A 20,397-nucleotide genomic window follows, 5' to 3' on the forward strand; every position below is an offset into this window, starting at 1 on the left:
ACTACACTAGCAATTTTGGCTTGAGTTTGAAGTATCCAACCCACTTACCACCCCATCCCTTCAAAGCCACTCCCCTAAAAAACATTAGCATGCTGCCTGACTGTGGTGCGCAGGTAGAGAGGTAGACAGGCAATTAGCCCGTCCAATCATTGCATTTGGAATGCACATTGCCCTATTTGTATGACATGCATACAAATATATAAATGTTCTTTCTCTCTAATTTCTGTTAGCATTATTTTCCAGAACCTTGACTGCAAAAAAGACAAGCTAAGATGTCAAACTTTCACAACCACTTCTGCTTGGACAATTGGAAATATTAAAGAAAAAAATTCTCTACTTTGAGGAGTTTGTTGTACACAGACCATTTTCAGTGTATGAAGGACATTTCCACACAAGCATAACATTCCCCTCAAATACGAATCGCAGAGGACTAATTTGTAATCTAAAATGACAGTCGGACAAAGATTCCCCATTACATGTCAACAGAACGTTTTTATGGAGAAAGATTGATCGTTACTAATGCACAATTATGCTGAAACTATTAAATAAAAAAAATTACCATGACAAAGTAAATTCAAGATAGTGGTGACACTTATATTTTAATAAGAATAACAAACAAACACCTTCACCAACAAAAATAACAACAAAACACATAAATGATAGTTGTGTTTGTGGCACCTGATGGCATTCAAACTATCACTAAACATGTGATGGTTACATACAGTAAACCACAAACCCTATTTTAGGATTTTAAGTCTTGTGTTAAAGTTCTTCTTTCTTATTTAAGATGATCCGGCGTATCATTTCCGTGATTTTGGGTCTGATTTCTTTGACAGGAACACTTGGCCCCCATGCATCAACTACCTTTCCATTTACATCAATGAGATACTTCCAGAAATTCCAGTCAGGTTCCTTCCCAGTTGCCTCTGAAAGCATAAAATAAATAAATAAAACAACTAATAAGTCCTAAAGTATGGCTGTACACATACTGTTTGAAAAACAAGTGACATTTCACAATGTTTATGCAATCTTTCAGTTTAACAAGGGCTTTCTCCACTACATAACCTGTTGGTCCTCACTCCAATTATCTAAACCACCCATATCATGTGCATTCCAGAGAGAAACCACAAATACTGGTGTTAATTAAGTCCTTAAGCACTGGTGCTATCATTCATTAAAAGACCTCTAGTGCACTGTTGGTAGCTACTTTTTTTCACCACCTGTTGCCAGTATACACACCTGCAAGGTACTTATAAATGTTGTTAGCCCCGGTTCCAACCACAGCAATTTTGCTAAAAAGTGGAAAGGAGACATCATAGACACGACGCACAAAGCTGTCAATCTCCTTGTCACTACCAGGCTCCTGCTGACCAAACTGGTTGCAGGGGAAGGCCATCACGTTGAAGTGGTACGGCCCTAAGTCCCGCTGCAGCTGCTGTAGGTCTCTGTAATGCTCCTCTGTGAAACCACACTCACTGGCTACATTCACCACTAGGGACACCTGTATGGAAAACACAAGGAAAATACTGTAGAATCGCCATAATTATAATGGTTATATGGCTATTGACCAGGCATGTTGTGGTTGTAATAGTTATATGGTTATCACAACAAAAACATGCCTGGTATGTTGGTCCTATGCGTGGACAAAAAATGCAGGTCCGGATTCAATTAAATTCTGGCTTGGCAAAAAAGCCAAAGGAAATTGTTGTGTTAAAACAATTTATTGCAGATTGATTGCTGCCTGGGGGAAATGAAGGGTTTGACTGACAGGTTTCCAACTGACTGTACCCTACATCAAAAAGGCTCTAATGGTATCTCAGGTGCACTTACAACTCCAAGTTTTTACATGTTCACCAATAAACATTTGAAGATGAATACCCTTCATTTAATGTGTTATTTGAATGGAATATTCATGTGAATTTCAAGAGAAGCATTCTTCTTTAAATGGGGCTTAAAGTGATATGTGGGAGTACTAAGGACAAGGCACTTTCAGCTCCAAGGTTATCAATAGGGTTTCTATTAATAATATGCCAACAAGCACCAAAATTAGGCTACAATCGGAGAAATGTTGAAACAGTTTGAGGAAAAACGTGCTGATCTCAAAACATTTATGTAACGGATTAATTTTGCTAGCGCTGAAATACCTACGTTTGTTGCTCTTGTAGTCTAATGTTGTCATCTAGTGTCAACATAAAGTCATCACAATTGGTGATCCACGGCATTCACAGAAAACAGTGAAATCGCTGAATCAAAAAAGCACCACTTCAATTGGAAACTAGAATTCTAATCGCATAATGACCCCGACGTTTTTCTTCACTGAATCGTCAACAATCAAACAGGCTAGTCTTAGAAACGCACAGGCTACATTTAAAATTTGTGTTAGCTACTATTCGTAAATTGGGGCTAAAGTACAATCATTGAACTGATAATGTTCTATGTGCTTCGTGATTTTTCTGATTTAAAGCTTGACTGTACTTGCGCTCGGGGGTTGCCACGTAGACTGATGATGGCTACAATGAATGGGTTAGACTAACTTAAGAAAAATGCAAGATAATTTACCATGACAAAAGATGGTTATGAAATCCATAAAAATAATGCATGCACATTGAAAATTGTGCAGTAACGCAGCAAGGTTTAGATCCAGGTACATTTTCTGTGTGAGCTTGATAGACTTACCGAACCCCTGTATTTGTCCAGAGACACTAATCTTCCTCTGCTATTAACTACCTTGAAAGTGTAAAAATCTTTTTGTTTACCATCGATAAGATTGCAGAAAAACATACATAATGTTAGCGCTCCGAAAAGCATTTTTACAAGACTATGCTTACTACTATGTCTATGTTTAATGTATCAGATTAAAGAGTGAACAAACTGTGGACTAAACTGCAACAGTAGAATGGGATTTGTCTGGTCACGGAATCCAATGACTGGACCAAGAAAAGTTTCGTTGGGAGGGCGGAGTTACATAACTCCATCCTAACTACACTCAAGATCAGTGTGTGCAGCAAAACGAATGAAAAATGCAAACAACAACTTTGAACGCAAATTAACCAACACATGCAACACAAAATAGCTAATCTTCTTCATTATATTATATCTTTATAAGAGCCGTCAGGTTCTGTAAGACAACATTGAATAGGCTATATGAATATAAATACATATAGGCTATTCATATTCTGTGATGTGCAATTAATAAGTTAGTTGTGACACTTATTCGCAGAACTCTTGTGGTAGAAGAACATTTCAGACTTGGGTTCCCTTGGGTTCCACAGTCTGCACACCGCACATCATCAAGCTTCCCACAATGCAGCGAGTGTAACATGGCGTCCGTGGCTGCTGTTTTGGTCAGGCCTGTGTGGATGTGAAAAACAAAGCGCTGAGAAGGAAGATGGAGAACAACTAGTGACATAGTTAGCACTAAGTCTGCACACAAAAGTAAGACAACACATGCTTCTTTGTATTCAGTTTGCTTGTGAGGCAATTATCTTCGCGTTTGAGCATGTATGATATCTTGCTCTGTCAAATCAACAATGATTTCCAAGTCAACTAGCTGGCTGCGCTAGCTTGCTAGCTAGCTTACGTTAGCACCAATGCTATCCAACTGGCCTAGCCGGTTTACTATCTGGCGATACTTTGATACATGTTATATTTGTTTAACAAGCTAGTGTGGTGGTGCTATCGCCTTTTGCACGGGTACTGTTTCGAGTACACACCGATCATGGTGTCAACAAGCGTGTGAAGGTCGTGCTATGAGATGCAGTGTTTTGTTATCTCACACTGTTTGGTTCTTGTTTGTTTTGAGTGAACTTCTAGCTCGCCATCAAGTACTCGTACTGAAGTCGTATATAACTAAGTATGTAACTTCGATCTAAGTGGCTAGGTTGTTAATAGTTTCGTATCTGCAATATGTTGTAGTTGTAATTGCGAGCCTCGTTCCATACATCAACAACTTCAGCTGAAAGTCTGTCAATAGTTCGTGCTCGGGAAATTCTATCCAGCCGGTTTTGTGGGATGGGCATGCCTTCCTTTTCGAACCGTAGGCTATTAGTTTCATTTCCATCAGTTTCGGAATTGGTGTGGTTTAAAGTATGTATGAAAAGGTTTGTATGAACTATTGCTGGCATTACATTTGCAAATTAGTATTTCCCATCAGCTTGTGGGATCCTGATCCGGCAAGGTAAACTTTTTTTATTATTCATGTAGCCAGTCATGATAATGACCAACAATGTCAAATTTCCCCTTTGCAGGTTTTAATTTATCTTGATCTCTACCAACCGGGTCACACTATCATCTGAGGCATTTCTTCATTCTGGGGCATAAAGAGAGGGAGGACGGGAGGCATGGAAGAGTCCAAAAGCCCACTGAAATCAGTTAAGACCTCGCGCAACGAGGCAAGAGGAGTCAAAGCTCCATCCACCAAGTCCCTGAAAGAGGTTCCAGCTCAGAAAGAGGGCACCAGGACAGCCAGCCAAAGCAAAGCAAACGTCACCGTTGCAAAGGATGGTCATAAAGAAGCGGGCAGTCATGGGCTCGGGAAGGCCCCCATAGACGGCCCCCAGGACCAGGGACGAGGGAAGCCCCGCAGACTGACTGGGAGAACCAGCTCTGGAGAGAGGGGGAAAGGGAAAGCGGGAGGGCAGCAACTGGCAGGGCAGGTTCCTCACTCCAGGGCTTTGCCGGCCCCAGACAGTGGACTTACTGTGGTGCCTAAAGCTCCAGAGGAAGGCCCAGCCGAGGAGACCAAGTCATCAAGGGCAGCCCAAGTGAAAGAGAAGCCAATCGGTGTGTCTTTAGATTTATAATGTGACAGTCGATTTGAGCTTTTGTGCTGCCCACTTGTCATTTTACAACGATTCACTCTGAGGCTGTATCTTATTGGAATGTCGGCCTGTATATATATATTCGGTTGTTTGCAGGCGAGAATGCTGGAGTGCTTGTGGGCTTGCCCGTCCAGGAGGGCAGGGCGGCTGGATCAGGGATGGAGGGCGGCGCTGGGATTACTGACCAACAGCTTGGCCTCAAACAGGCAGAGGAGCGCCTGTACAGGGACTACATTCACAGACTGGTGAAGGTAAGGATTGGGCGTTCCCATGTCAAGCTACACGTAACTGCGTAGTTTGAGTCGTTTGTGCTTCCAAGCGATCGTTTGGGAGGGGCGTAATGGAGCTTATGTTGTCTTCTCATTTGCCTATCCAAAGTTTAGGGTTGAATGTTATCAACAGCTCCTCGGTCCTGATTGGCTTCTTTTTCTCATTTTGTTCTTCACAGCAGTCTCCTGAGTACCCTAACTTCCAATACGTATGCAAACTGTGTTCAGTGCACATTGAGAACATACAAGGGGCCCACAAACACATAAAGGAGAAGAGACACAAGAGGAACATTATGGTATTACGGAACGTTTCGTTGCATTTTTTCAACTTATTTTCGTGTCACTCAGGTGTACAATTCCATAACCGGTAAGATTCTCAAACCCTTGTTTAAGAGGGAATGTGCTGTCGTATCGCTCTGCTGTTTTAGGAGAAGCAGGAGGAGAATGAGTTGCGTGCACTGCCTCCACCTTCCTCTGCCCAGCTGAGAGCGGTGGATGCTGCCATCTTGGAAACCGCCAGCCAGCATGGCATCTCCGAAGAGGACTTCGAGGTCCGTCAAGCTGTGGTCACCAGGATGGAAGAGACCATCAAGCTACACCTAGCAGGTAACTGTTAGTGTAAAGGCGGTCTATCATGGACCTCTAGACCACTGTCAGTCATTGCACAAAAATTTTAATATTTCAAAAGTTATGACTTAAATGTGTAGATATACACCTAGTTCAAAACGTTCAGCGTTTAAAAATCCTTAGTTTTTTTGTGGTATGCTGGGTAATGTTGTTTTTCTCATTTTGACAATTAGCGAAAAAGGGGTCTGTTGTCGGCCATTCACTCTCCAACGAGAGTAGCCTACGAAACATCAGGTTGACGCTGCATAATACATATGCATATAGTCTTTGGTGTGACGGCGTGTTTAGATATGTAAATATAGAACGTTGTAGAATTTGAATGGTTTCGTGTGTGTGTAGACCTAGAATCTTCACATTATCCCATACCTCGTCAGCCTAGTTTAGCGGTAACGAGAAGTACGACGTGTGTGGCGCTGTGACGTTAATGCGCTTATTTCTTCCTTCCCAGCATGCTCCCTCCGTCTCTATGGCTCCTGCCTTACCCGATTTGCCTTCAAAACGAGTGACATCAACATTGACGTCACCTACCCCCCCACCGTAAGTGTCTCCCACTTTCTCTGGGCCTTGTAACAGCCGTGTAACAACGCGAGGAAGACGGTGGAGGACTATGAAGAGCTTGTCCTTATCACCTATTGTTCTACAAAGCGATGACCTTGAATAGGACGCAACTGGTTATGGGAGTGAAATTATAAAAATGATAGCGAGAAGCACTGGTCAGGATAGGTTGAAATTGGACATTAAAAGAAGTAACAACAATATCAGCAGTTATGTCTTTTAAATGCCCTCTGCTCTCTCTGTTTCCTTAGATGACACAGCCAGATGTATTGATACAAGTACTGGAAATCCTGAAGAACAGTGGTTAGTTGGACCTTGAGTGGCATCCTTTGTTGAGGCTGTAACATTAGCATGAGGACTATAGTGAGACTCAATGAGCTCTTTATGCCCCACTCTGTAGAGCTACATTCATTGTTTAAACCAGAGTGTTCATGTTAACCTGTTTGACACTTTATCCACTTATAAAACATAATTTCACAAATATACAGCGCAGACCACAAACACTTATGAGGAGTGTATACCATAAACGACACTGACGAGAATATTTTCTTGTTTGGTTTTATGTTTTTACAGCTCAACTTTCTGAGGTTGAGTCTGACTTTCACGCCAAGGTTCCTGTGATATTCTGCAGAGATATCAATAGGTAAGTTATCCTGACAGCACGTGTCCAACTTTTTTTTCGACAACGTAATTCCGGGATGCCAAGCACACACCATCTGTCTCTCTAAAACCCAGAGACCCAGCTGAGCTTCCAGTACGAGCCAGCTCTCATTAAGCTTGATTTTTCGTTTTGATACAAAGTATCCCACTGTTCAGGGTCATCTTCTAAGTGGTCTCGTCCTCTGTCTTATCCAGCGGGCTTATGTGCAAGGTGAGTGCCGGGAACGACGTTGCCTGCCTCACCACCAACCACCTAGCTGCACTGGCGAAACTGGAACCGAGACTCATTCCCCTGGTCCTGGCCTTCCGCTACTGGGCAAGGGTGAGGCTGGAGGAGGAATGAGTGGAGATCCCTTGTTGCATCTTGGTCTAGACCAGGAGTCCCCCTGACAGCATGTCATAAAAATCCGTTCTTCTTCTGTAGTTGTGCCACATTGACTGCCAAGCGGAAGGAGGGATACCGTCCTACTCCTTCTCCCTCATGGTCATATTCTTCCTCCAGCAGAGGAGAACACCTATCCTCCCAGTTTACCTGGGTTACTGGGTAAGCTACACCGGTACTAACCAGTGCCAAAGTAGGCCGCCTTTTTGCGGTAGTTGATTGAACCGAACAAAAAGAGGAGCCACCTAACTTTTTGTTGTGGTCGTTTAGATCGAAGGCTTCGACTTGAAGACCGTGGATGAGTATCATCTGACTGGAGTGGAGATGGACATATTCGTGGGATGGGCGCACAGACCGCCCAGTGCCAACGAGGGACGAGGTGACGGCAGGGGCGAGGCGAAGGCGAAGCCAGAGCCCAAACCTCATGCTGGGCACACAGAGGGAATGGTAACCCTCAATGCTTAATCGAATCCATTTATAGCTGTCGCTCTCAACCCTGGTCCTTAGGGGTCAGTCCATCCTGCATGTTTTAGATGTTTCCTTCTTTCAACACACCTGATACAAATGAATAAGTTGTTAGAAGCCTGATAATGACCCATTCATTTGAATCAGGTGTGTTGGAGCTGGGACACATCTAAAACATGCAGGACAGGGGGTCCCTGACGACCACCGATTTACAGGAACACCAACTCAGCAAACAGCTCGGGTCAAATGACCCTCCTTCCAAAAAAAACAAAAAAAAACATTTTAATAGAGCTCTCTCTGGTCTTGACACGGTCTGCTCTTATGCTGTCTCTCTCCCCCCCCCCCCCCCCCCCCAGACTCGTCTGACCCTCGACCTCGGGAAGGGCGTGTCTCTGGGCCAGTTGTGGCTCGAGATGCTTCGCTTCTACACACTGGAGTTCGCCCTGGAGGAGCACATCATCAGCATCCGCCTCCGAGAGCTCCTCTCCAGGGAGGGGAAGAACTGGCCCCGCCGCCGGCTCGCCATCGAAGGTGAGGGGGGGGGGGACCACGTCGCAAACTGTCTGATCCTTTTAAACCTTCTCCGGGAGGGGGATACACATCCAACTTCGCCTTGACATTCCGGCTGAGTTCTACCATTTTTTTTCTCTTCTCTTCTCTCCAGATCCATTTGCCCTGAAAAGGAACGTCGCCCGAAGTCTGAACAGTCAGATGGTTTTCGAGTACATCCAAGAGCGCTTCCGCACCGCATACAAATACTTCGCCTGTCCGCAGGGCAGGGCCACCGGGGGGTGCCGCAGTGCCAGCAAGACTTCCAGACTCCACCCGAACAAGTGCGAAGGCGAGGGGAAGGAAGTGCCGTTGACGGAAGCCAGAGAGAGCGACGGAAAACACGCCGCCAACGCCGAGAGCCCGGACGCGAACGAGGAGGGCGAAAGCGAGGAAGATGGCGGTTCGGATCCGTGTCCGGGGACGGAAGCAAGGGAGTTGGCCCGCAGTGTCCGGGACCTGGCCCTCAGCGAGGGCGGCAGCTCCGCGGGAGGGGCCCCTGCCGACCGCGATGCCCAGGAGGCCCATGCCGTCCTTAGGGTTTCCTCTCCCGGTGCTTGCCCACCCTCCGCTCCCAACGGCCTGCCTGACAGCGATGAGGAGGAGGAGGAGGAGGAGGAGATGCGACGGGACATGCTGACCCCTGTTGCTCCGGAGGATCTGCACTATATCTTTGACCAAATGATTTTCACAGGGGGAAAGGTAAAGCATACTCCCACATGATTTACACTCCTCCCCCCCCCCCCCCCCCCCCCCCTCAACAAATAGAAGAAAATATAGTCGTATGAAAGTAAAAGTAGAAACAAAGAACAAAGCTACTGCACAGTTGCGGTTGTCTTTCAAGGTGGTTGAATCACGAGCACGCCTCCGTCTCCCCTCAGCCTCCCACTGTCGTGTGCAGCATTTGCAAGCGAGACGGCCACCTGAAGGACGAGTGTCCTGAGGACTTCAAGAAGATCGAACTGAAGCCCCTGCCCCCCATGAGCGATCGCTTCCGCGACATCCTCGATGGCCTCTGCCGACTCTGCTACCGTTAGTCCCCCCCTAAAGCGCAACACCACGATCACATTTGTAACACGATTAGACATTTTCGTAAAGGCAGGATAGGCAACATTTGTGGACTTAGCAATTTTAGCTTGAGTTCAAAAGGATTCAAAGCTAAATATCCCACCCCCTCCCTTAAAAGCCACACACATGCCTGACTACTGTCCGGAGGTAGGTAGGTAGACAGACGAGTAGCTCGTCCAATCGTTGCATTCAAACTGAATGCCGTCCAATCATTAGTGCCGGTCTGACCTTAATAATTGGTTGTGTTTATTACAGTTCTGCAACACCCATAGATATTGGTTTTATTTCATTTGACTGTCAAGCCTTTCGATTTAATGGTTGCTATCAGGATATTACGTTTTTTTGTGCAAATATGCCAAAATTGCTTTTCAACATTTTGTTGGTTAAATGGCTTTTAAAATTGACATCCGTAGATGGAAAAAAGCAAGTGAGACTTGACCTAACGCCATGTTTGTCTTTGATCCGTTGTGCTTGAAGATGAGCTGTCCCCTTCTCTCGGAGAGCAGCAGAAGAGAGAGCAGATCCTGGTCAGTCTGGAGAGGTTCATACGTAAGGAGTACAACGGTAGGTGGCCCTTCGTGCCGTCCAAACGCCACCGAAACGTTCGCGCCGCGAGCCAGACCGGCCGGCGTTTAGGTTCCGCGCTGGTTCCGCGTCGAGTTGACAGAAAATGCTCTCGTCCCTCCCAGACAAAGCCCAGCTGTGTTTGTTCGGCTCGTCCAAGAACGGCTTTGGCTTCCGCGACAGCGACCTCGACATCTGCATGACCCTGGAGGGCCACGACACAGCAGAGGTATGAAGTGTGTGTTCAACATCACATGAATCATCATGGATCTTTCTGCTACCTCCCGCTTTTTCCAGAATCTCATGTCCGTTCCCTGTACCCAACAGTTGCTAAACTGCAAGGAGATCATCGAAGGACTCGCCAAGGTGCTAAAAAAACACACAGGTAAGCGACAACTCTGGATCAGTCACGTCTGCGATGCTACCTTCATATCTCCGCCAAAAAACCCGGTTTGATCCAAACCTTTTTCGTGCCACTCACTCCTGCTCATGCTTTTTTCGCCTGTCCCAGGACTTCGGAACATCCTGCCTATCACAACAGCTAAAGTGCCTATTGTGAAGTTTGAACACAGGCAAAGTGGCCTGGAGGGAGACATCAGCCTTTACAACACCCTGGTAAGGAACCTCTGTAGACTGTCTCTGAGTAGAGTTTAACTTCATTGATGCCCAGAAGGAGAAATGCACTGTTAACTGTCACAAAATCAATTATATAAAGTAACAGGATAATTATTCAAGTTGATAAACGGCTGTCCTAGTTGGCATGCCGAGTAGTTGTAAAACATGATGACGGTGCAAATTGGTGTAAAGTGTTCATAAATAAGGCTGACATGTAAAGTATCCATAAGCAAGCCTTACATGTAAAGCGTCTGTAAGTAAGCCAGGCATGTAAGTAAGCCTAACATGTAAAGGGTCCGTACGTAAGCCTAACATGTAAAGGGTCCGTACGTAAGCCTAACATGTAAAGGGTCCGTACGTAAGCCTAACATGTAAAGGCTCCATAAGCAAGCTTGTATGTCTAGACTAGAGCATTCTTTCACCTGGACACCGGCTTCCTCTGTAGCTAGCTCCGGCACATCACACTCTTGACAAGCTCCTTCTCCCCCCCCCCCCCTCTAGGCTCAGCACAACACCAGGATGCTAGCGACCTACGCCGCTATCGACCCCCGCGTGCAGTACCTGGGCTACACCATGAAAGTCTTCGCCAAGGTAGGGGCGGCAAACCGTTTTTCACACCCCGACCGGGCGGGGCCCCTCGTTTTTTGAGGAACCAATCCGACGTGGTGTCTCCTCACACCGTCTAACCCCCCCTCCCCGGGTGCGTTTCCCCCCCCCCGCAGCGCTGCGACATTGGCGACGCGTCCAGGGGCAGTCTGTCGTCCTACGCCTACATCCTCATGGTGCTCTACTTCCTGCAGCAGAGGCATCCCCCGGTCATCCCCGTTCTACAGGAGGTAAACGACGCATCCACCCCCCCCCCTGCCCACCGTCTCAACTTTTAGGAACGTCTCACGAGTCTATACACCATGGATGTTTTTGGTCGCCCCCCCCCCCTCTCTCTCTCTCTCTCTCTCTCTCTCTCAGATCTTCGACGGTCAGAGCGTCCCTCAGAGGATGGTGGACGGCTGGAACGCCTTCTTCTTCAACGACATCGACGAGCTGGTGAGTCACCGGGCTCACCAGCTCGGCGACTCCCCCCCCCCCCCCCCCTTCTCTCTCTCTCCTCCCTTCACCCGCATCTCTCTCCTCTACTCCTCTCACTCTCTCCTCCCTTCAACCCCCTCTCTCTCCTCAATTCACTCCCCCTCTCTGTCTCTCCTCCCTCCCCCCCTTCCTCCCTTGTCCATTCACCTCTCTCTCTCCTCTACTCCTCTCACTCTCTCTCCACCCTCCCCCCCCCCTTCCTCCCTCGTCCCTTCACCTCTCTCTCTCTCTCCCATTTACTCCTCTCACTCTCTCCCTCCCTCCCTCCCTCCCTGGGTAGCGGCGGCGGCTGTCGGAGCCCAGTCAGAACGGGGAGTCGGTGGGCGAGCTGTGGCTGGGCCTGCTGCGCTTCTACACAGAGGAGTTTGACTTCAAGGAGCACGTGATCAGCATCCGCCAGAGGAAGCGCCTCACCACCTTTGAGAAGCAGTGGACCTCCAAGTGCATCGCCATCGAAGGTGTTTACTCAACGACGTTTTTCCCCACGTTATCGTTAGGATTTCAAAACGAACATATTAGTAATAATAATACGGATCCCTCGCTTCACTGTGGTTGTCCCTTCAGATCCCTTTGACTTGAATCATAATCTCGGTGCTGGAGTTTCGCGCAAAAGTAAGTGAACATGACATTTACATTTAGTCATTTAGCAGACGCTCTTATCCAGAGCGACTTACAGTAAGTACAGGGACATTCCCCAGAGGCAAGTAGGGTGAAGTGCCTTGCCCAAGGACACAACGTCATTTTGCACGGCCGGGAATCAAACGGGCCACCTTCTGATTGCTAGCGCGATTCCCTAACCGCTCAGCCACCTGACTCCCATGACAGAGTATCTACTCTAAGACCAGAAAAGCAGGAGTGTGAATCAACCAAGGAAGTTTATTTACAATCAAACAGTCTTAGCCTTATTGCTAGATGGATCCATTCAGGGAAGGGTTTGTTTCAGTCATCGTGGCTTAACCCCCACCCTCTGTCTCCCCGCACAGTGACCAACTTCATCATGAAGGCCTTCATAAATGGGAGAAAGTTGTTCGGAACACCCTTCTACCCTCAACACGGCATGGAGGCGGTGGGTTGCACACTATGCACCCACACACATGCACACCGGTTCTCCTTGTGTCATGCGAGTAAACAGGTGATAATTCTAGAACCGTTCTCCCTGTGTCTGACCCCATGTTCCTGGGTTCCTTCTCCGTTGCAGGACTACTTCTTCGACTCCAAGGTGCTAACGGACGGGGAACTGGCGCCCAACGACCGCTGCTGCCGGATCTGTGGCAAGATCGGCCACTACATGAAGGACTGCCCCAAGAGACGCAGGTACGTATCCTTCCGATTGGATGCTTGGAACCGCGTCCCTGACGCGTGCCGTCAGCGGAACGGATGAGCCGTGGCTGACTTCTGCGTGTTCAGGATGAAGAAAAAGGAGAACGAGAAGGAGGAGGATGCCACGAAGGACGACGAGCCCCGAGAGAGGCGCTGCTTCCAGTGTGGGGACATGGGCCACGTTCGGAGGGACTGCCCAGAGTACCGCCAGCTCAGACAGAGGGCTGCCGGCGGGCCGGGTAAACACACACACACCACGCGCACACACACGCACACAAACGCTCACTGCCTGGAGTACTGTCAGCTCCGTCAAAGGGCAGCCGGCGTGCCGGGCATTTTCCTTTCCCAACAGTTGAACACGTTAACAATCAATAATCGATTAATCATTAAGGACTAGTATATTAAATGCACATATTTTCTCAGTTTAAGTTGTATTTAAACAACAATATAGGCACATTAAGTACGAGAAACATTCATTCACAAAGCACAAACAATTTAAACAAACAGCCCGTGATCGCTAGCTACTATTATTAGTGATACTGTAGCTAGCTAAAGTTAGTGCTAGCTAGTATCCTACTATATTCTTGCTGTTGTTTATTTGGTTGGCATGACTTTGCGAGTGATTGACGTCCTTTCACGGTTCCAGTTGCTCATCCTCTCAAGTGGAGAGAACGGGAAACCATTTGTTTGAGTTCCGTAGAGCGCACAGCTCCGCAGTCGTCCAGTCGCAACTTCATGACATTTCATACAATTCTGAAGCAGTGGCGGTAATGATGAATACAGTAATCCCTCGTTTATCGCGGGGGTTACGTTCCGAAAATGACCCGCGATAAGTGAAATCCGCGAAATAGAAAACTTTTTTTTTTTACAATTAGCAACTATTACATGTATACAAATACAGTGACTCACGTGTAGGCCGTTTCGTCGACATTATGGGTTTAGGAGATGTTCGAAATTACAAGATAATTTGGCCAACTTAATGTAAATTTGCCAAGCTGTTTTATGTACGTACACATAACTGCACGAGACGACAAAATGATAGCACAATTCGTAGCATGTTTTGATACAAGAAGCGGGAGTGAGTTTTTAGTGAATCAGAATGCAGAGCACAATGCACCAAAAAAAAAAAAAAATGCATTATGAAAATCCGCGAAATAGCGAATCCGCGATAAGTGAACCGCGAAGTGGCGAGGGATCACTGTATAGCGGAAACACGCGGGCGCAATTACTGCCATTTCTCGACTAACAATGGAGACGGCAAATGTTATTGGGCAATGCATTTTTATCCGGTAAAAATGTTAACGGCAATTCATCGATTAATGATTAATCATGAACACCCCTATCACACACACACAAACACACGCATACTCACAAACACACCCGTTCAGAACAAACCCATTTTTTTGGAACAGCTGTCTGTAGGACGACTCATTTTAGGGACGGTCTGGCTCGACAGTACACAGTCCAGTAGGGGGCAGTAGTGACTCAAGAGTTTTGCTTTCCTGGCTCCCACAGTTCCCCACATGATGCGGGCCATGGTGAGCTCCCAGTCCATCCCCATCCCCCAGACCACCCCAGACCGTCCTGGGCGAACCAGACAGCTTTCTGAGTGTGTGAGTACACATATCCTCGAACCTAGTCCCCAGGCTAGACCACGGGTACTACACTGGTACTGTGCATCTTTAATTCCACAGTCACCGTTATGCTTGGAAGTTCAGTTAATTACAAGATGAGCTATTTTTGTGGCATAATAAATTGAATTCTCTCCTTCCGACTCTTTCCAGTCTGACAGCCGCCAGACTCCGCCCTACTCTCCTCAGTCGACCCCGTTTTCTCAGAGCTCCTCGCAGGCCTCCAGCTCCCCTCAGTCCGCCCAGAGCAAGACCTCCACCGTGGGCCCCCCCAAGCAGCCCCACGCCCAGGTCCCTCTGTCCCTCTTCAGCTTCCCCCCCGCACACCCCAGCCAGTATCCCCACAGCGCTCTCACCGCCCTGGGCCTACTCCCGTCCCACCAGTCCCAGCCTCACCACCCGGTCCCACACCCTTCCACCTCCTGGCCCATCCACGGCCCCGTCATCCAGACCTCCAGCCCTAATGCCCCCTCCCCTCCCGGCCTTAAATTCCCCCTGCGGCCAGCTTCGGGGAATGGGAACGGGAATGGGGCCTCTGGCGCGGTTGGCAGCCCCTTGAATCTCAACGATCCCAGCATTATCTTCGCCCAGCCGGCGGGGAGGCAGCTAGGCCTGGGAGGGCCGGGACGGGAAGGGCACTGGCACAACCACCTGGCACAGCCGGGGGCGCTGGTGGGCAACGGCACCGTGGGAAAGTCAGGTACTCACTGGGTGAACACTGGGGGGGCACTTGTTCTCTTGTCTTGATCCATCTTTCTGTCGTGCTTGGTTGGATTCAGCTGTCGAATGTTGCTAGCGTTGAAATATTCGTAACTGCCAGAGTCAGTGGATTTGAGGGTGAGAAGAGCTTTAGTGGTTTCCTTAAGGTAGGCGTTTCCATGTATTCATTCGGCGGACGCTTTTATCCAAGGCGAAGCACAAATGGATCATAAAGTGCAGCAGATGATGAAAGTCTACAAGTTTGAGATTCCATTTTCCTCTTGTTCAAGGAGTTTTCAGTAAGTGTGCGTATGCGTGTGTGTGTGCATTATCAGTGTTTGTAATGTGCCAAGGTAAGAATCACCCACGGTTTGTGTCTGGTGTCGAGGAGAATCGGTGCACTAAAAGCATTGGTAGTACACGGTGGCACTGCTCACTAAATGGGATCACCACATTTCGTCAACTTGTGAAATTGTCAAAACTGTTATTTATTGCAGACGAGAATAGCCTGCTGTAGTTCACGTATTTAAGCTGTCCTTCTCTCCTTTGCTCTGCAGAGCCAGGCTACCAGACCCAGTTCGGGGGTGTGACCCAGGGCTCTCGGTCCTGGGAGCACGGCAACACAGCCCACTACTCCCTGTCGCCGTCCTGGCCTTATCGCATGCCCCAGAATTTCCTCCAGCAGGGCAATGGGGGCTTCCAGCCAGGCAAGCCCTTCATGGGCCAAGGTGAGAGACCAGCGATACCCACCAACACTCCTCTCTGTCACGTTTGTAAATTGCAGTGCCACTTCGATGTTTTTGATCCATCGTCATTGTCATTTCTCTCGTGAAAGCCTGGGGTTACGTATGACCATGTTGTCTCGCTTTCCTCTTTAGGTTCTGTGGTTCACCCAAATCAGCATTTTCCTCTGCTACCCCATGGCAGACACCACGTCAACCTGAACTACATTCAACAGAAAAAATGAATTGTGGCGTCGTTGTTTATGGATTAAGACGTATGGTTCCCGATGTAACAAAACAATGTTGTCTAACTTTTAATCATTTGGTCACAGGACTTTTTAAAATGAAATGTTTTTCATTTTTTGTACAGTTTTTAGTTTTTTTGTCGAATTACATTGATTTGTGATACAAATGTCAAATATTTTAATACCCCCATTTTTGAGGGGGTCCAAAAAGTGTTTTTATTTTATGTGTAAAGTAAGGAGGTAAAATGTATACCTTTATTTTTATTAGATGTATTCATACTTTGCTTGCTGAAAAATGAAGGCTTTGAATAGACATTTGTTTTAAAAACGATCTAACATGCCACCCCTAATTATGTAGTGCCAAAAAGTTATAGTATGCAAAAGAAGAAAAAAAAATGACAAAATAGAAAACCCCCTAAAAATAAAATAAAGAAAAGCAACAACTTCTGTGGCTCCTTGTTTTTTGGTGTGAAATTAATAGATCCTTTCTCATGTCAAAGGGGATTGTTTATGCTGACAGGAATTTTGTGTACCTTTTATGGTGTTATGTTCGTGCAGTAAGCCTTCCCTTCCCAAAATTGAATATAAACGTACTAAGCACTTTCTTCCTGCAAAAGAAGGTCCTGTCACCGAATTTTATTTGTAAAACAAAGCTTCTCAAACTGCACAATGAAAGCTCTTTCACTTTCCATGCTCCTCCCAGTTTGAGTTAGGTGGAGGGAATTGTACACATTCTGGATTCTACGGTGCATCTATAGACAATCTTCTCAAACGGCGCACCAGCATGGAGTTAGGAGTACTGCTGAGCTGGAGTTCTGTTGGGCCCACTCTGCTGTTTGGACTGGTGTTCCTGATCTTCTATGAGCTACACAGATATTTCTCTTTACTGAACAAATTTCCTCCTGGACCCAAACCATGGCTGCTTCTGGGGAATCTGCCTGAGACTTTGAAGGACCCCTTAAAAGTATTTATGGATGTGAGTTTGACAGTGTTTGACACATTCTCTAGTTATATTGGAAGTAGTCTAGTAATAAATAAAATAATCTTGTTTGGTTGGCCTTCCCAGATGCCTTATTTATTGAGGTCATTGTTGTGGCATTTTTGGATATAACTTGATTATCTTGATTGGTAGTTGGGGAGTTATGGAGAGATAAGCACCTTATACATGGGCAGGAGCCCAGCTATAGTGTTGAACAAGCTGCAGATAGCCAAGGAGGCTTTGGTCCATAACGCAGCAGCATTCTCAGGAAGACCATCTCTACCAGTTCTGGACTGGATCACCAATGGGAATGGTCAGTTAAAACAGCAATGTTTCCTATTGCCATAAAACAGCCAATTTTGATGTCTGGTATTAGATTTACATGAATTAGTCCTATAAGATTCAGCCATTTTTCTATTATTAATTAATTAATGTAAATAAATGTATATTCCTCCTGGATGGATGTCAGTAAGGGGCCTAAGGTTACCTGACATTCCTTTAACCCTCCCTCACAAGGGATTGTGGGGGCTACTTATGGGCATTCCTGGAAGCAACAGAGGAAGTTTGCGTCAGTCACTCTGAAGAACTTTGGTCTGGGGAAGAAATCTCTGGAGGAGCGAATCGTTGAAGAAGCTCACTTTCTCATAGAGCATCTAAACAAAGAAGGAGGTATGAAAAGCAAACTATTTCCAGCAGTGGGTTTCAACTTGCCCGGCTGTGACTCATAATTTGTTCCTGACTGCAGGACAATAGGGCACATGATGATCATGCTATTTTGACAAACATAAGCTGCCACTGTCAAAGACCAATGCTGTTGCTGTTTGTCAGGGAACGAGAATCCAGTTGACCCACAACAAGTCTTTCAGAACGCCGTCTCCAACATTATCTGCTCCATTGTCTTCGGGGATCGCTTTGAGTACACAGACAAGCACTTCAACGACCTCCTGGATGTCATCAAATCAAACTTGTACCTGACAGGATCTGCTGTTGGCCTGGTATGAGCTTACCACACTTCTATACATCTGTTTACGCACAAGGAGATAACAGTATACTGTCTCTAGATATTATTATCTTATTTCATTTCCCACCAGATCTTCAACCAGATCCCATTCATCAAACATTTTCCAGGCCCCCAGCAGATGATCAAAAAACAGGCTGATGAGCTGACGGGTTTCATTAGGGACAAAGTCATGGAACACCGCAAGACCTTGGACCGAAATGATCTCAGAGACTTCATAGATGCATACATAGTGCAGCAGGAGAGAGTAAGTGACCGGTGCGCGTGTGTCCAAAACACCCTGGACCCATCTTTTTCACCGTGTTGTTTTCCAATGAGGTCGATATGTGTGGTGATGTCATAGCTTCATTTCTCCCCACGGTTATTTCTTCTTTTTCTCTGTTGAGCAGCAGGAGATGAGTCCAGACTCAACATTCTTTGAGGAAAACATGGTGCTAACCGTGGCTGATCTGTTCTTGGCTGGGACGGACACTACCTCCACGACCCTCAGATGGGCATTGATCTACATGATGGAGCACCCCGAAATTCAAGGTATTTCGAGGGCTTGGTCCAGGCTGTTGCGTCCATCCCAGTCATTCTCCTTAGACACTGTGCGATTAATTCTGTCCTGTGTGTTTGGGGGAAAACAATGACCAGATAATCTGCTTTCACAAAATATAGTTTCCATTTTTCCACAATTCGCTATCAGAGCGATGCCATGAGGAGATTATCAGCGTGCTAGGTTTCAACCGCAGTCCCTCCATGGACAACAGAGAAGACCTTCCCTATGTTTATGCTACCATCCACGAGGTCCAGAGAATGGCCAACATTGCTCCTATGGCGCTGCCCCACCAGACCACCCAGGCCACCCAGCTGAGAGGTTACCACATACCTAAAGTGAGGGGTGATGAGCTGCACAATTCGTTCCAGTTTTCTTTCCACTCTCCATCGCTGCGTTGAAAGTGATTTTTCTTCCGCCAGGGAACGGACATCCTTCTTAACCTGACTTCGATCTTGACGGACAAAGACCAGTGGAAATACCCGGACACGTTTAACCCTGAGAACTTTCTGGATGAGAAGGGCCAGTTCTACAAACATGAGGCCTTCATTGTCTTCTCGCTAGGTGAGGCTTCAGACTCTAGCCAAAGATTATTTATGGGTGTGCAGATGATTACATAGAGCTGAAAATTATACATGTTAATATATATTTTAATATAATGGCTGTAATGTGTATGTGCCATTTTAGGGGTCAGTGTTTCCTTAGTCTTAACTTGTGATAAGATGAGTTTGCCGTGAAATAGGACTTCTCTCTTTCTAAGGTCAAAAGGTCGCTTGGTGAACTTCACATAGTTCGATATGTAAAACTTGAGGCCTCTACAATGTTATCATGCATGCCCTTAGAAGGATAGAAACATGATTATCTCATGCTGTCCATTAGAAGGAGTGTTCTACAGTCACTGTCTATGTGCCATGTCCAGTCCAGCGCATATATGGCCTTCTGTAACCTCTTGCCTCACTCATTAGAACCACGATCCACTAGGAAGGAATGGCTTAATGATCTGAGTTTGCATTAATAAACATCTGGTTGAACATCATCACAACCTACTACGGCCTATTTACAGTTTTGATTTATCTCTTCATTCTCAACTTGGTGTTGTTGACGTTGCACTGCTTTGCTTTATCTTGGCCAGGCTGCCGTTGTAAATGAGAACTTGTTCACAACTGGCCAACCTGGTTAAATAAAGGTAAAATAAATAAATAATAAAACTAATAAATAAACAACACCTTGCGCTCCTTCTCTGCAGGCCTCCGGGTATGTCTTGGGGAGCAGTTGGCCAGGATGGAGATCTTTGTGTTCTTCACCTCGCTCCTCCAGCGCCTGCGCTTCTCCTGGCCCCCTAACACCCCGCCTCCAGATTTAGAAGGAACCATCGGAGTGGTCCGATGTCCCAACCCATATACCATGCTGTGCCACAGCCGAGCCATCACACACTAAAGGAATGTGTCAACACGGTGTTGTGATCGGGGTTAATGATATGTCGGTGTGCTTCTTGAGATTTATTTGTTAATGTTGTTTTGTACGTGTACCAGGACTAATGTACAATAAATATAATTCCTCACAGTTTGTCATGATACACTATCTG

At 46.6% G+C, this 20,397-nt stretch overlaps 3 protein-coding genes across 3 annotated transcripts; 2 read left to right on the plus strand and 1 right to left on the minus strand.

Moving 5' to 3' along the window:
• Positions 1–590: 590 nt before the first annotated feature.
• Positions 591–2,826, minus strand: gpx7 (glutathione peroxidase 7). Its single transcript, XM_067230662.1, has 3 exons — positions 2,677–2,826; positions 1,240–1,501; positions 591–926 (listed from the first exon to the last, which is right to left on the minus strand). The coding sequence occupies exons 1-3, from the start codon at positions 2,806–2,808 to the stop codon at positions 763–765; spliced, it is 558 nt and encodes a 185-aa protein (XP_067086763.1). The 5' UTR covers positions 2,809–2,826; the 3' UTR covers positions 591–762.
• A 495-nt stretch (positions 2,827–3,321) lies between these two features.
• tut4 (terminal uridylyl transferase 4) lies at positions 3,322–16,722 on the plus strand. The gene is made up of 30 exons (XM_067230477.1): positions 3,322–3,435; positions 4,248–4,782; positions 4,917–5,071; positions 5,269–5,385; positions 5,518–5,695; positions 6,165–6,253; positions 6,523–6,574; positions 6,845–6,914; positions 7,127–7,253; positions 7,356–7,475; positions 7,584–7,760; positions 8,135–8,309; positions 8,443–9,029; positions 9,209–9,359; positions 9,873–9,959; positions 10,085–10,188; positions 10,287–10,344; positions 10,471–10,574; positions 11,076–11,165; positions 11,297–11,410; positions 11,541–11,618; positions 11,941–12,118; positions 12,225–12,272; positions 12,644–12,726; positions 12,859–12,974; positions 13,068–13,219; positions 14,496–14,593; positions 14,765–15,311; positions 15,868–16,038; positions 16,189–16,722. Exons 2-30 carry the CDS (start codon positions 4,341–4,343, stop codon positions 16,275–16,277), a joined length of 4,557 nt encoding a protein of 1,518 aa, XP_067086578.1. The 5' UTR covers positions 3,322–3,435; positions 4,248–4,340; the 3' UTR covers positions 16,278–16,722.
• A 339-nt stretch (positions 16,723–17,061) lies between these two features.
• Positions 17,062–20,341, plus strand: LOC136936672 (cytochrome P450 2J2-like). Its single transcript, XM_067230285.1, has 9 exons — positions 17,062–17,253; positions 17,410–17,569; positions 17,773–17,925; positions 18,085–18,251; positions 18,348–18,521; positions 18,664–18,805; positions 18,963–19,150; positions 19,235–19,376; positions 20,059–20,341. The coding sequence occupies exons 1-9, from the start codon at positions 17,062–17,064 to the stop codon at positions 20,247–20,249; spliced, it is 1,509 nt and encodes a 502-aa protein (XP_067086386.1). The 3' UTR covers positions 20,250–20,341.
• Positions 20,342–20,397: the final 56 nt, after the last annotated feature.

Source organism: Osmerus mordax, chromosome 27 (assembly GCF_038355195.1).
Source record: "Osmerus mordax isolate fOsmMor3 chromosome 27, fOsmMor3.pri, whole genome shotgun sequence".
Taxonomy (NCBI): Eukaryota; Metazoa; Chordata; class Actinopteri; order Osmeriformes; family Osmeridae; genus Osmerus; species Osmerus mordax.